Here is a 15,123-nt window from a genome sequence, read left to right as displayed (position 1 = left end):
ATAAAAATGCCAGTGCCCAAGTCACTAAGCAGTATCACTGGTGCTGCAGCAGCAGTAACAGGAGACTTTCTGGAAAAGTTTGGTGTAGAAGATACAATCTTCAAAGCTGTTAAGTTTGTGTCTCAGTTCCATCACTTGTGTAGCAGGAGGGCATCCTAGGGGTTACCGCGCTCTCCCCTAACACCCCCTTTACCGTGCCAAGTTAGCCTAAAAGCACCCTTAAGTCTCACCCGCCATGACTGTGATGTTAATGTATAATAGGGAGGCTATCTCTCCATCCTCTTGGACACTGTTCCTGTTGTACACCGGCCCAGTTCTGCCAGCCTTATGGGCTATGTGTGGCTCCAACCACCCCTTTACCACATCCCAAGCCTGCCTGGCTCTCGGGCTGTCCACGGCCCAGTCTCACATCAATCACTGCCCCTTCTCTGGGGCTTCTCACTGCCCGCCTCAGGGGCTGGGGTCTCCACACTGCTGTGGGTCCCCTGTGAGGCCTCCTCCAACCCCTAATAGCCTCACCCAAACCTCCAGTTAAGCAAATAAAACACCAGACCCTGAGCTATAACATAAATTCATGCTGCTCAGCTAAAACATCATTTGAGCCACCCCAAGGGTGCTCCATCTCTCACCAGGATCAAGTTGCTTGTGCATGCAGGCCTCTTCCCTTTACTTGGTCAGGCAGAGCTCTTTCCTCCTTTGCTGCCAGTTGAAAAAAACCCTGGGGGGTATGGGTGCAGAAATAATGATCTCTTTCAGTTATCTGTATTAATGATTGCAAACTGTTTTGATAAAGAGTCCTAGAAAGAAGTGGGGCTGGAAGGGACCTCGAAGGAAGGCAGCCTAGTTCAACCCCCTGCCAGAGACAGGATCATCCCTATCCAAACCATCCCCGGCAATCCATAACCTAAATTCCTAAGACTACCATCAACCCTGACACAACATGAGTCTAACTCCCTAACCTGCCACAGGCAAAGCAGGGGAACCATGGCAGCCAGAGTAGTAGAGAAACATAATATAATGGAAATATAACATTGGGATGGATGTTGAGCGCTATAAATAATGAGGCATTTAAGTAGGATTTGGGTTTGAAGTATCCAGTAAGTAATTAGCAAAACACTATTATCTAAGACTCTTAACCTGTTTCCTGTGATGGGAACAGGCCTGTATTTTTTTTTTTAAAGAAATAGCCATGGACTTCCATCTCTATCAAGGGCAAATTGGGTCCAAATCAAGTGGGCAGACAAGTTTCTTTGGGTAAATGTGACATCTTTTTATTAGACCAGCTAAATAGCCGGAAAAATTGTTCTTTGCAAGATTTGGGATATGAACACCCTTCTTCAGGCATGGGGAAGTCTGCTGGTGTCTGAGCGCTCTCCTGGGTGGGCCAGAAACCACCTTTTATTCTGCTGGTGTCCTTGTCTACCCATGCCCTTAGCCCCACGTGGCTGCAACTGACACCCCCAAAAATCAAGCGGGACAAAGCCAGGCTCCAAAATTTGATGAAGCAGAACTCCATTGTCAAGTCCACGTGGCTCTAGCACCTGGCAAGTGTCCTCCCTTCCAGACCCCTGGGTCTGGGGCTTCAGGTACCCTCCAGATGCAGGGTGGCCTCCTAGGTGCAAGCACCAGGCTCGGAGGCTCATACATTCCCTTGGCTTGCTTGATCTTGGGCAAAAGGCCGAGCCCTACTGGGCTCTTGGAAGAGCACCGACACCTAGCACAGGAGCGCAGCCAGCAGCGCCGCGAAGGGTCGGGCCGGGCAGTCTCCTCAGGCTCTGGCTCCTGTGAGCGCCCAGCCGCGCTGCCCTGGCGCTGAGGCGCGTTTCTAGGGAGGATGAGGTGAGATGCAAGGGCGGCCGGGCGCGTGTAGCCGGCAGGAAGGAGCGACGGGAGATCGTAGCGACCAGTTTCGATTCTCCCGAGTCCCAGCGCGTCGACGCCCGACCCCGGCCCCGGCGCTTCCCCGAAATGACGCGGGCTGAGCGGGGCGGGGCGAGGGCCGGCCGGGCCTGGCCTCTGTTTACGGGCGCCCCCGTGAGCGGCCGGTGGGAGTGGCACCAGCGCGGGCCGTGCGGACGGCGGCTCTGGCTCCCGGTACAGGTACGCGCTGCGCGAGAGGGCTGCCCCCCAACACGCACATTCTCTCTCCAGGAGTGAACCTGTGCAGCCACACTGGGGGGGGGGGTGCGTTTGGGTGTGTGCACGCAGTGTGTTACACTGCTGGAGTGAATTTGCGCACTTGCTAGCTTGATTCCTGTAGTATAACATGCTGGGTGAGCATGCACTCCTGTTGTGCAATGCACCCTGCCTGTCTATGTGTACGCGCATAGATTCACTCCTGTAGCATAATGCCCTGCATGCATGCGTACTCCTACATGTACACACATGCACACACATATGTAGATTCACACCTGGGAGGTGCATACGTATGTGCTTATGCATGCAGTGTTAAACTAGAGGAGTGAATCTATGTGCGCGCGCACACAACCTGCAGAGATTTGCTCCTGTAGTGTCATGTGCGCGTGTGTGTGTGTGTGTAGTCACTCCTGTAGTGTCACACACCTGTGTAGATTCACTCCAGTAGTGTAATGCACCGTGCGTGCAAACACACCAGCATAGATTCACTCTTTCAGTGTAACTACACCTGGCAGTGGTGTGGTTTGTCAGTCTGTGGTGGGGTGAAGGGGAGTCTTAACCTTCTTAGACTTGAGGCACTCAGAAAATGTCAGCTCTTAATTTCTACAGTCAAAAAAATGAGTGAAAACTGCCTAGTATGGATGTCAAAATAGTTTTAAAAAATACTGATTCAACCTCCTCTAGTTATATCAGGGTGGATTTGATTTTTACATCAAATCTATTTAAATCACTGGTCAGGAAGCCTTGTTACAATCATTGTTTTCTACAAAAAGTGCATTCTTGTTGTTTGATATCCTCTATTCACTTGACTTGAAAGGTTGCGCTTTTAGGCAGAGGGAAGGGCTTGACTCCGTGCACACAAACTTGCAGCGAGACGAGAGGGCCGGTGGGTAAGTAATCCAGTCTGTTATCTTTCCTCTCCATATGCTGCTGTTAACAAGGATGTTATCTCTGGGGACAGTTTGAGAATTGACACTAAGCATCACAGAGATGCTCAATTGGATCCTAAACAGCAACATTGGAAGCCTTAGTATAAACAGCTGCCTGGTAATTTTTGTCAAGGACTAGGAATCTTGAGATTTGGTTCACCGCCACTGATGTGTTGACAGTCTTGATTTTGTGCCTTGTTCCCCTCATTTATGAAATGGGGGATAATGTACTACCTCGTTTTCTAAAATTCTTAGTAGTTTAGAAAAGATAGACGTGTATAAAGTTTTCTAGTACAGTGCGACACTTGCTTATATACATTGCTACCTTTTGCCATTATTATAGGGAGGAAGTAATTTAGAAATTAAAAAGAAAAATCCTGTTTCATTTCCTGTTTCCATTATATATTTTATGATAACAGGACCAAGAATTGTCGCCAGAATAGACATGGGTTTCTTTGGGATCACATCCACTAGCGGTGAGTTCGGTTGAAGAGGGGCAGGAGAGAGAATGATGAGCACAGAAAAATCTTTTTAAGAAAACACAGGGAACTATTAGCATGCTATTGTATGAATAGTTACAATGCTAAAATAATCAGATGCACACTTAACTTATGAAATGAACTGGCAGAATTGGAATGCTTTGCATTTTACTAATGTTATTTTTTTTTTTTTTAGATTTTAAAATACTGTAAGATTTTTCTTAGGGCTTTGCAAGATGTGTTGCAATCTAAACTAGAAGAATGCAGTTTAAATAATCATGGGAAAAGGAAATTGTAACTAATGTTGCTGGATCACTGTTTCCTTCTACCTTTAATTTTAAAGGAAATGATCTGGTACCTTAATTCTTCAGGTAGTCCTTTTGATTTGTCAGTAGAACTCCTTATGGCACATATAAACAGTGCTGCTCAACCTTCTGGCTCTGGGCCAGATAAGTGGTGGGAGGTTGGTCTGTGGGCAGTCCCTTGTGAGGTTGGTCCGTGGGTGTTATCCAGTAGGCTAGCCTGACCTTGCATGCCTGGATCTGGCTCTGTGCTGGCCTTGATCTGGTGTGCAGAGCCATGTTATCTGGCCTGGAGGGCTCCCCATGGGTCTGGAAATTTGAAAGTAGCAGAGCAGCAAATAATGCTTCCATTGTTCTCGACTGCCAAATTTTCCAACACTTGAGGAATTCTTGTGGGCCTTTGACACTGGCTAGGAGTTAAGCACCCTTGCTGTGTAAGGTACTAGTATAGTTGTAGGGCTAGCTACATCCCTGACCTAAGTGTGGTTTCTCTCAGTGCACCCCTTTCCTTTACCCCTCCTGCGATGAAATTCTGTAATTTTCCCACTCAGAGTCTGAATCCTGTGCTTTAGTACCACAGGATCTGGCTGGGAAAACCCACATTGTACTTCCCCTCTGGTGCATGAGCAGTGAGGAATAGATGCTTCTTAAAACAAGGTGTCAGCTATTGGGTTTCAGTAGTTAGTGAACTGGAGACATTGGAGAACCAGGCTCAATCATTTAACAAATCGGCATAAATAAAAAGGTTATACACAACCAACGGAGAACAATGTTGCAACAGCATAAAGATGCAACCGTTGCTAATTCCAAGCTTGATCTGGTGATGTAAATATTAATTTTCCAGTTGTTTATGACAAATGGAAATGCCCACAGAATCCAGTTGTGTTTTAATACAGATCTTGCACACCTTTTTCCTCATTGAGCTTTTTGTACATAACATTCCAGATGTCAGTACACCATAGAGAGATGAGTGCTAATTGTACCCTGGTACAGAATGTATATTTGCAAGCTTCAATAAGAACATATGTCTTGTTTCTGACAGATATTGCACATGCAAAGAATGGTGGTTACAACAATTTAATTAGTACACTTGTAGAGTAAAGTTTAACAAAAGAACAAAGAAGTCTGAAAGGTTTTTAGTTAGCTTGGTGCACTTAAATCCTTGCATTCCCAGTTACCTTGATCAAGATAGTGTTATGCCTTTACCAAATGCATGTATCTTGTAGAAACAAATATAAAATCGTAGAACATTAGGGTTGGAAGGGACCTCAGGAGGTCATCTTAGTCCAACCCCGTGCTCAAAGCACGACCATCCCTAACTAGATCATCCCAGGCAAGGCTTTGTCTACCCAGGCCTTAACCTCCAAGGATGGAGATTCCACAGCCTCTCTAGGTAACCTGTTCCAGTGTTTTACTACCCTTCTAGTGAGAGTTTTTCCTTATATCAAACCTAAACGTCTCTTGCTGCAATATGAGACCATTGCTTCTTGTTCTGTTATCTGCTGAAAACAATGTAGGTTCATTCTCTTTGGAACCACCCTTCAGGTAGTTGAAGGATGTTATTAAATCCCCTCTCAGAGTTCTCTTCTCCAGACTAAATAAGCTCAGCTCTCTCAGCCTGTCCTCAGAAGTCAGGTGGCCAAGCCCTCTCACCATTTTATGTTCCATAGGAATGGACCTTGTTTTAAAACCACTTTGTAAGTGAAGATTCCAAGTCAACACAACATGATTGCAATACAACAAAGTCCTTTTAAAAAAAAATATGAACTAGTGGAGATTATTTCCTGTTTTCCATTATAAATGATATTGCCATAACTTTTTTTTTTTTTCATGATGTACTGTGTCTAGATATTTGCATTAACATTATCCGCTTGGATATCTGAGTTTATCTAGATACTAGATCTAGAGAGAAATGCTAACATAATAGCTTTTTGGTACCTATGTGACAAACCAGCATTTAAACTGATGACTTTCAAACTGTATACTTTGTGTTTGCAACTTGGTCCCTGTGTAAATAATGTAGTCAACCTTAAAGCTATTATAGCAATGCATCTTGTTTAGTATTATTACTGGATTTGATAGTGCATTAACTGACTCACTGCGGTATGATGTTGACACGAAGCATGACAAAGTAATTAAATTCCCTTAGTTTCAGTGCTGACTAAATACTTAAGAAATGAGAAATGAAATGAAACATAATACACCTCACTAGTATACATGCATAAAACATTATTAACAATTTCTTTTCACCAGTATTATTAAAAAATATTTATTTGTACCATGTTCCAGGTTGAGATTTTTCTTTTTCTTTAACAACAAAGGTGACTCATAGTTTCACAGGAAGGGAAATAAAAGGTGTTTTTTCTACCTGCTTTTACTTTAATATTTCTTTATGGTATTTTATTCCTTCCTGTGTGGTTTCTTTGTCTGAAAATGAACTACACATGACATGCTTTATTACTCATTTTTTGTTTTTGTTTCTTTTCTTTTTTTTTTTTTTTTAACAGACCTAGGCTGCCATTGCACTGGACACTAAATGCATAGAATAAAGCATGGTGAGTTTACAATCTAAACAAGTAAAGTTTTGGACAAAGAAAAAATTATCTCATTTTACAGGTGGGTAACTGAGGCACCAAGAATAAGTAATTGGTCTATGTTCAACAGGACAGCTATGTCCAGAACTTGGGTTCTATCTCTCACCCAGAAGATTAACCTTGAGGCCAGGTTTCATTTAAAAATCCCTTCTTTATACTCCTGTTGTTCTGACTTCTATGGGCCAAGCCATTTTACATGCTGGTAATTTCCCAGATAACACTTGGCACTGTTGACATGAGAAATAGCAACTTTTTTGCCAATACTATCTACTGTTATTTTATTGGAAATCTCCCTCCTCCTTCTCCCTAAAATGCTACCTCTAGGTTCTTAAGGTAGTTGTACTTCTCTCCATGCTTGTCTGAAGACAATACATAATAGGTTACCTGCATTGCATCCTAATGTATAAAATCGTGCAACATTTTTTGGAAATGCCAATGAGTGATACATGGGACGTGGTGGTGGTTGTTACTCATCTTTTTGGTAGGCATTCTACAAATCCTGTGTCCTCCTGAAATGCTACTCATCCTCTTTCCCCCGCCTGATCTGCCACATGTCACACACACAGGCTGTCCACGTCACTTGTGGCACGCATGCTGCAGGCTGACCACCTGATCTAGAAAGAAGACTATTTATTTAAGCCATGTTTATTTATGCCACATTGGGTATTTAGTACTACATTTTATTGCCATTGAAATAATAATTCAGAAGACCCATGGTAGACGAAATAATCATTTTCAGGATTGGGATGTAAAATTACCCAGCTAAAGTTAACTAAATGTTATTTCTGTACAGTAGCATAGAAAGACACGTAAGTTAGATCTGAATGAGCAAGATTGCAAAGCTTAGGCCTGTTAGTGTGGTGCTTCCCCAGGCTGATGATATCTGTGGGTGCAAAGCTAAATTGCCTATATCTGCATAAGCTGTTTAGATATATGTTCCAGGTCTCGCTCTGTACCTGCTGTAGTTCACAATTGTGTGTTGATAGAGGGATTTAATTGCAAAAAGCAGGCAGGCAAACCAATATTTGTTTGTCCCGGGAATGGCCTCCAATTAACTTGCATCACAGATGCACATGACTGTGGGCTTTTTTGTCATGTGCTTCACAGGTACTTAAAGCAGGACAATGGACTTGTACTTCTGTTGCCTCCTGGGACAAAAGGGTTTCTCAGAGAAATGCAGTCTGTTTACAGCCAAGTTCTCCCAAGTTGGATGAAGCCTGAATTATTTTTGTATAAGGCAGTGTAGATTTACCCCTGATAGACAGACTAACTAAATTAGGGATGCGTAAATTCCGGTAAGTAGCAGTTTACTCTAGAAAGCTTATGCATCTCTGATTTTAGTTTTTAAGGTGCTAATTTAATATGCTGTAATGCAGTTTAGTCCATTTATGTCATCAGATGCCTATGGCAGATGTCAGCTGTAGCCTGTCAGTTATGTTTTGGGCAAGGCACAGCTAAAAGCATGGAGAAATGTGTTTGGTCTCAAACCCACATTTCACTGTTTCTGTGATTTTATTTATTTATTTAAATGGGTAATCCACCCCATGCTGAGAGGTGTTGTTTCCCCAACAGAAAAGTGGGACCCTTTGGTTACTTCTGGTTGAATATACTGGTTCTGCTTCTACTTATCTGTCCACTGCAAAGTAGGTGCTATGTTCAGTCAAACCATAATTTTGGTTTGCTGGTCCCAAACATGGATGGATGAATGTTTTTAACTTGTTTTGAGATGGAATTATATAATTAAGTATACAGTAAACTTGTTTAATTGAGCTTCAGGGGGAAGTACAACAACACATGTTACATAGTGACTAACAAGCCAGATCTGTTCAGAGGTTTTGTGTGGATAAGTACTGTATTTGCTTGATTAATCCAGGATGAGATTTTCCTTCCTGCTCCCTCTGTTCAATGTGGTGAGGAGAGGGGGGAATAAAGCCTTCTTTTAGAATTAAGTATGGGATGGCTGTAGCCAGGAGCTGTGGGAACAAGCCATATCCCTGGCTGGTCTGGGTGCAGGGGAGTCCCCGAGGCGCTCCTGACTGCTTCTGCTTCATGCTTGCAGGGAGCCTTGCTTGGCTAGAGATAACAATAGCAGTGTGCAGGGTCCTTCCAGTGGCTGCTCCCTGTCTTCCCCTCCCCACTTCCATTCCCCAGCCCTTCCTCTGGCTGGGAGCAGGTACTGGAAGGAGGAACCTGCCTCCTGCTGCTGCTGCTACCCCCAGCTGATACAGGTACGGGGGGATTCCCAGAGCTGCTTCTGGCCTACACTTCAGGGAGCAGCTGTGTAGCAAGCCTGGCTTACCTGCAAGCTACTGCCACTATCCCCAGCTTCCTCCTTCCAGTGCCTGCTCCTGGCCAGCAGGGGAGAAATGGGAAATGGAGGGAGAGCGGGGTGAGGGAGGAAGGAAAGAGCAGACACTGGAAGAAGGAACCTGCATACCACTGCTGCTGTCCTTAGCCAGGTTGGACTCCCTGTGCAGCTGCTGCGTTTAGCATGTTGGGAGCAGTTCTGGTGCCCCCCCTGTGTGGGGAAGAAGTGGGGAACATAATGTCAGGGGGGCAGGTAGTAGGGCAGGTATGGGGGGGCAAGGGGTGGGCATCAGGCTGTTTAGCCTCCTTGCCATTGCTTTCCCCACTGCAGTGATGGTTGTGGTGGTGGGGATTTTAAAATGACCCTCCAATAATTAGAGTCTGTGCATGAAAAACTTTATAATAAATTGATTTCAAAGTCACTTTGGATTTAGGTAAATTTGGTACTTAGCTGTCTGAGTCAGATCTACACATTAGGAGCCAGCCCTGCTCCCCCTGAAGCCAGTGGTGAACACTGATGAACGCTATAATTTCATTGATTACACAGTATCTGATTTTGAAAACTCAGTTACAGGTGTTCAGGATGCAGACTTTCTGTTCTTTGAGAAATCCAACATTTTTGGGAAATAAGCAATTCTGATTTGGAATGAAAAGATGAAATTTCAAAACTTTTTTTGCAAAGACAAAGTTCAGGAAACATTTGATTCGGGACCTTCACATATTCCTTTTTGACAGTGTTTCATTTCCACTTCAGCTTTTTAATGTTTTTTTTTTCCCCTGTTCGTGTTGTATTCAAGTACTAATGTTCACACATGCATGTGCACATACAAACATGCACTATTTAATAAACTACATAAACTATTACTACAATGTGACAGTCAAAATACGCATCAATGTAAGCTGTAAACAAAATGTGTCAACATTTTTCTCATTGAAATATTTATTAGAATCTACGCTTTCCCACAACTCATTATGATTTTGACAAAACTGTGTTTTGAGACAAAACTGTTCCATATAATATTTGTTAAAGGAACTTGCAAGATTTCTCTGCACTTCTCTATATAGACCTTTTTGATGTACTTCATCGTTCATTACTACCTCTTTTGAACAGAACTGGGAAGTACAGAAGGTCACAGAAATTTAAAAAGCAAAATGCCTGGAGGTAGTTGGTCAGATTAATGCCAGATAAAGTGTTATTAATGTTGGGGAGGAATTTGGGGGTCAAAACTATACAGAAAGAATATTGAAACTGTAGGGAGAGTAGGCATTATGCCAGCCATGGAGGGTAGGGGAGGTCTAAAAGGGCTCTTCCTCTGCTTCTAGCACCAAAAGCCTAGCTTTTTTTCCCTTTCACAGCCTTCTTAATTTAGCAATTGGGTTTTTCATTCCTACTCTTCACTTACTATTTTTCTTCCTTTCTTTCTGAACTCATTTCAACTGGTATAAAGCAGTTGCAAGTGTGATCAGACTCAAGTAGGCATCACTCCTCTTATGAAAAAAATAACATTTTTCATTGTGTTTGAACTTGCTTCCCTTGTTTGCATAATATTGACCATGTTTATCACATGTAGGCTTCCTTTCTTTCTGTTTGCCTTTATTAGAAAATCAGTAACGGAAATAAACATGTTGCAACCAAAGGTCTTCTGCTATATTGTTGGATAAAATGTTCTCTGTCAGTGGTCGTTTTTTAAATGCTGATTATTATTTTAAATGGGCCCTTTGACAAATATGTAATATTACAATAAACAAGTTTTTTATTTCTGAGCAAAAGCCAAAACCCCACCCTAGGAATTTGCTCCAGCATTAGCCCTTGCAAGAACAACTCCTGCCAAAATCCAGCTTTGATAAATTGAACCACTAGCAACAATCATAAACTGTAACTGTGCAGAGCGAGTTTGAAGACATGCACACAATCTTCATCAAGAGATCATCTCTGTAGCTGAAATATTTTGGGATTTATTTTTCTGCGCTGCAATCGTGATTTTTATCCATTCCTCCTGTTAGATAGAGATGCCGATTCCTACGTTTTCTGTTTCAATCAAAGGACTTCCTGTAATATAGGTAACAATATATTTAAAAATATATTTTACCATAGTTCATGGTGTACAAGTTGAGATTTGAAGCCCAAATATTGACCCTTAAATTCCACCTTGACTTGCACACTGTATCTAGCACACAGCTTCTGGGCAGGGCATACAGTTCTGCTGGCACTTGCGTCACTGGGGGAAGCTGTGCGTGGTGGAGCTGGTTGCCTTCTCTGCTGGGTCACCTCTATCATGCCACTTGCTGGGGCTCTGCTGGTGTGGCTGAGGCAGCACTGGCCCTGGCTTCTGCGCGCGGCATGGCCTGGGCTACGCCAGCCAAGAGCCAAACCCGTCCCGTGCAAGTGATACACCCTGGGCTGTGCCAGCCAAGCACCAAGCCTGACACCAGCTGCTCCCTCCCTGCCCCCCCTCCCCCCCGGCGTATCCTTCCTGCAGTGAGGGCATGGTACTTTTAATTATTTGCACTGTTTTTATTGCTTTCTATTCATTTTTATATTTCCCCAGCTTGAGAAATGAAACTGAGGTCCCATCTATATCTGTTTCCCTGACACATTTGGCATGGTTTTTTAAAATGTTTTCGAGTCCTATGGAAACTGCAAAATGAAGCTATGCTTCAACTGTGCTGGGACAGTTATCCCTCCTAGAACTGTTGCCTTTCCAGTGTAGCTGGGACCTACTATTAGTTAATTTTGTTTATAGCTATTTTCTTTTTGTTGTTCTTGACATTAATAAGATTATAAAGATTGGGTCCTAAACACTGAGAGAGGCTTTTGTGTGTAGACAAACAAACAAAAAAAAATGAATCTTGCAATTCCTTGTGGAATTGTCCTGTTTGGTTTTTCCCAGGCACCGTCACCATAGGGCAAGTGTTAATAGGGAGCCCGATTCTTATACTTTTAAGCTGAGCATAATTTTGCTACTGAGCCCAAGTAAGGGGAGAGGGGTGGGACCTTAGTGATTAATAATAATAATAAAAAAGAATAGGTCCCTATTGGATCACTAAAAAATTTTAGTGATTTGTTTGTTTGTTTTTAATTTATTGCTCTACTCAGCACTTGAGATGGTTTTTGAGTCTGTGCCAGTGCTTTAGATAAGATTCTTGAATTTGGTTATTTTGTGTATTACTAAGGTTGCATACATATGTACATCCCCCAAAATGACTTGTTGGTGTTTTCCTGTCATGAAGCTAGCCATTGGTACACAATATGCACTGTTGCACTCTATTTCAGTTAACCTGGCCTTTTCTTGCATCCTTGGGGCTCTACTGTTAGCAGTGTTTTCCTTGGTTGTATTTTTGTTTTTCTGTTCTCCCTATACTCAGATTTGCAAGATGGAAATGCTCTGCAATACTTTTGTTTGATTACAGAAGTTCAATCTTGAAAGACAATCCTATGTGAAACTTTCAAAATCACAATTTCTTTCTTTGTGATTTTTTTGGGGGGGGGGGACTAGTATTTTTCCAGGGTATACTTTGCTATTTTTAATACATTTTTACCAACCTACTAGCTAGCTACCTGTGCGCTTAATTCAGTTAAGCATGGGAAATTTAGTTTCCAATTTTAAATTGTGAATATTCCCTTTTTTAAGGGTTGGCTTTCTGTCAGTGCTACCTTTTTTATCTCCCCTTTGTTTATGTTCAGTGCTCATGTCTTAACTTTACAACAGATTTAACTTCTCAGCATGGAACTTATATGTTTATAAGGCAATATTTTAGGCTGTCATAATATCATATAATACAGTTCTGTATGTAGATTAAAAACATGGGAAAATATGCTTATTATTTCCCATTTTTCAACAAATTTCAATGTATTTGACCAAGTCTAATTGTCCCCAGTGTATGTGTATGCATTTAAATAAATTAGAATCTTATTTAGAAACAAATAAACCTGTCTTCTTTTTTTTCTTTAAATGACAACAATGATCAAAAAGTTTACCAGCCAGAGAACTAAATGTCTTTGCTTGAAGTTGATACAAAACATGAGAAAATGAGACATGAGAAAAGATCAGACGAAAGATTTGGTTCAAAATGGTGTTATGATTCTTAGCTGCAGGGGAGAAGGGAGATAATCTTGTGGTTGTGCTTCTAACGAATGGCCGTGTTAAATCCAAGATGAATGTTTTAGAGTAGTGGTTCTCAACTTCTTTTTTTGATTGGGATCCATCCGTTAAACACTGATGGCACTCTAGGTCCCCTGTGTGTGGGTAGGGGGTGAGTGTGTGGGGTCGGGGGAGAGGCATGGAACTCAGCTTCCAATGTTTTTCTTGTTTAAAGGAGGATCTATTTTTAAAGCTTGTTCACAACCCTTTCATATATTCTTATGATCAGCTTTTTGGTCATGACCCATGGGTTGAGAAATGCTGTTTTAGAGACTCCAGAATCAAAGTGAATTGCAGTTGCAAAAGGGTATTTATACTTAATCCTCAGAATGTGGACAACTTCTCCTGAGGTCATAAAAAAAACCAGATCCTTTTATGTATTAAAAAGAAATACTGTTTATATGAGCATTTAATTGTTTTTTCTTTCAAGGGAGGAGGAGAGGCATGGTATACATGGGCTCAGGATTTTGATTTCTCTCTGTTTCCTCTGCTCTCAGCTAACATGGATCCCATGCTATATGCCGAATCTATGAAAAAAGCTGGGAATCAGGCTTTTAAAAATGGGAACTATGCCTTGGCCATCAAGAAGTACGATGAAGCCATCTGTGTGTCCTTCCAGTTATGGCGAATGGGGCTGTAAGTATTCAACTAATGTAGGAGACAGTACGTTTGAACTTGAAAATGAAGTGTCCAAGCTGTCAGAGCACAGCAGAAGGCAAGAGCTCTGGTTTCTGTCCTGGTGATGACTTCCCTGTGTCTCTTGGCTGGCTGCTTAACCTCAACAGTAAAATGTGGATGATGGTGATAATGTAATCTGACTTGTATGTTATGAAGATTAGCTAGCTATTACCTTGCCAACTCTACACAAGTGTTAAGAAATATTGTAAATTTACAAGAAGTTTCAATTTAAACTTTTAACCAAACTGTTTATTTCATAGTTTCATAATTGGTAGGGTCGGAAGGGACCTGAGCAGATCATCAAGTCCGACCCCCTGCCATGGCAGGAAAGACTGTTTGTCTAGCCTCCTCTTAAAGACCCCCAGGGTAGGAACCAGCACCATTTCTCTTGGAAGTTGGTTCCAGATCCTAGCTGTCCTGACCGTGAAGTAGCGCCTCCTGATATCCAGCCAAAGTCTACCCTCTGCCACCTTGTGACCGTTATTCCTGGTCACTCCTGGTAGTGCTCAGGGGAACAGGGACTCCCCCAATGCCTGCTGGTCCCCTCTAACTAGTTTGTAACAGGCCACTAGATCCCCCCCCTCAGCCTTCTCTTGTGGAGGCTGAACAGGTTCGGGTACCATAGCCTCTCCTTGTAAGTCTGCCCTGCTGCCCCCGATCATGCAAGTGGCCCTCCTCTGGACCTTCTCCATGTTGTCCACATCCCTCCTGAAGTGCTGCGCCCAGAACTGGATGCAATACTCCAACTGCGGCCTGACCAGTGTCGCATAGAGGGGGAGAATTGTCTATTTTTTTTTTTTCCCCCTCTCATTCTGGCTCTTTCTGCTGATGTTGGGCTAGTCTGTGATTTTTCAAGTACTGCTCTGAGAGAGGGGCAGGACTTTAACTGCACTCATGCTGGGAGGGGCTGTACATACCTCAGGAGAAACGCTTTTTCCAGTTACCCTTTTCTGCTGGGTGAATAGAAGGAGTTTTGTTTCTGCCTTTACAAGGTGTAGTAGTCTTTTGTCCTCTTGTCTTAAGCTGTTTTCTTTATTCTTCCACCTTGTGCTTCAGTAAGGACTTTAGAGGCGCAATATAAAGGTAATCTTAAAGGTAGGTATGATAGGGTATTGAGTCTAACGTCTCTGGCTGGCCAGGCTGGGGCATGATAGTCCAATGAACTTCTTTAAAACAAAGATGACCCTGGGCATTTTCATTTTTCTGAATTTGTGTTGCCTCAGTGAGGCTGGTGGTGAAGTCAGTAAACCTCAGGCTTCTGTTTTAGTTTTTCAATGATTTTGTTAGGTGAAGTTACTTTTTTGACTCTTTGGAAAGCAAGTCTAAATGTCAAATACTTTCCAGCACATTTAAATAGCTGGGACTGTGTCATTTTGCTTAATATTTTTTCTTCTGTCTAATGGCAACATGCCACAAAAGCTTTGTCGTGCGTTAATTCTGGAGAGTATAATGTACAAAAATGTATTCGTGGTATGACATTCTCCCTCTCCTCATCATGTTCCCATTTAAAGGATCAGTTTTGCCCAAACAAGAAGTGTCTTAAACAGTGGTGCTTG

General features: G+C 42.5%; 1 protein-coding gene across 2 annotated transcripts in view; it reads left to right on the top strand.

Annotated features, from left to right (window-relative positions):
• Window positions 1-2,041: 2,041 nt before the first annotated feature.
• TRANK1 (tetratricopeptide repeat and ankyrin repeat containing 1) overlaps window positions 2,042-15,123 on the top strand; it is a 75,706-nt gene continuing 62,624 nt past the window's right edge. The window contains exons 1-4 of one of the 2 annotated variants that reach the window (XM_019538138.1): window positions 2,042-2,100; window positions 2,954-3,026; window positions 6,354-6,401; window positions 13,387-13,525. In XM_019538138.1, the coding sequence (XP_019393683.1) occupies window positions 6,383-6,401; window positions 13,387-13,525 (158 nt within the window). In that variant the 5' untranslated portion in view covers window positions 2,042-2,100; window positions 2,954-3,026; window positions 6,354-6,382. Of the gene's footprint in view, window positions 2,101-2,953; window positions 3,027-6,353; window positions 6,402-10,145; window positions 10,221-13,386; window positions 13,526-15,123 lie in introns of those variants that run through there. The other variant, XM_019538144.1, reaches the window with a different exon arrangement.

The sequence above is a fragment of the Crocodylus porosus genome, unplaced genomic scaffold (genome assembly GCF_001723895.1).
Source record: "Crocodylus porosus isolate Cpor-Errol unplaced genomic scaffold, CroPor_comp1, whole genome shotgun sequence".
In the NCBI taxonomy this organism is placed as follows: Eukaryota; Metazoa; Chordata; order Crocodylia; family Crocodylidae; genus Crocodylus; species Crocodylus porosus.
The sequence above is the reverse complement of the archived record's forward strand: the minus strand, read 5'-3'. Positions and strand labels throughout refer to the sequence as shown.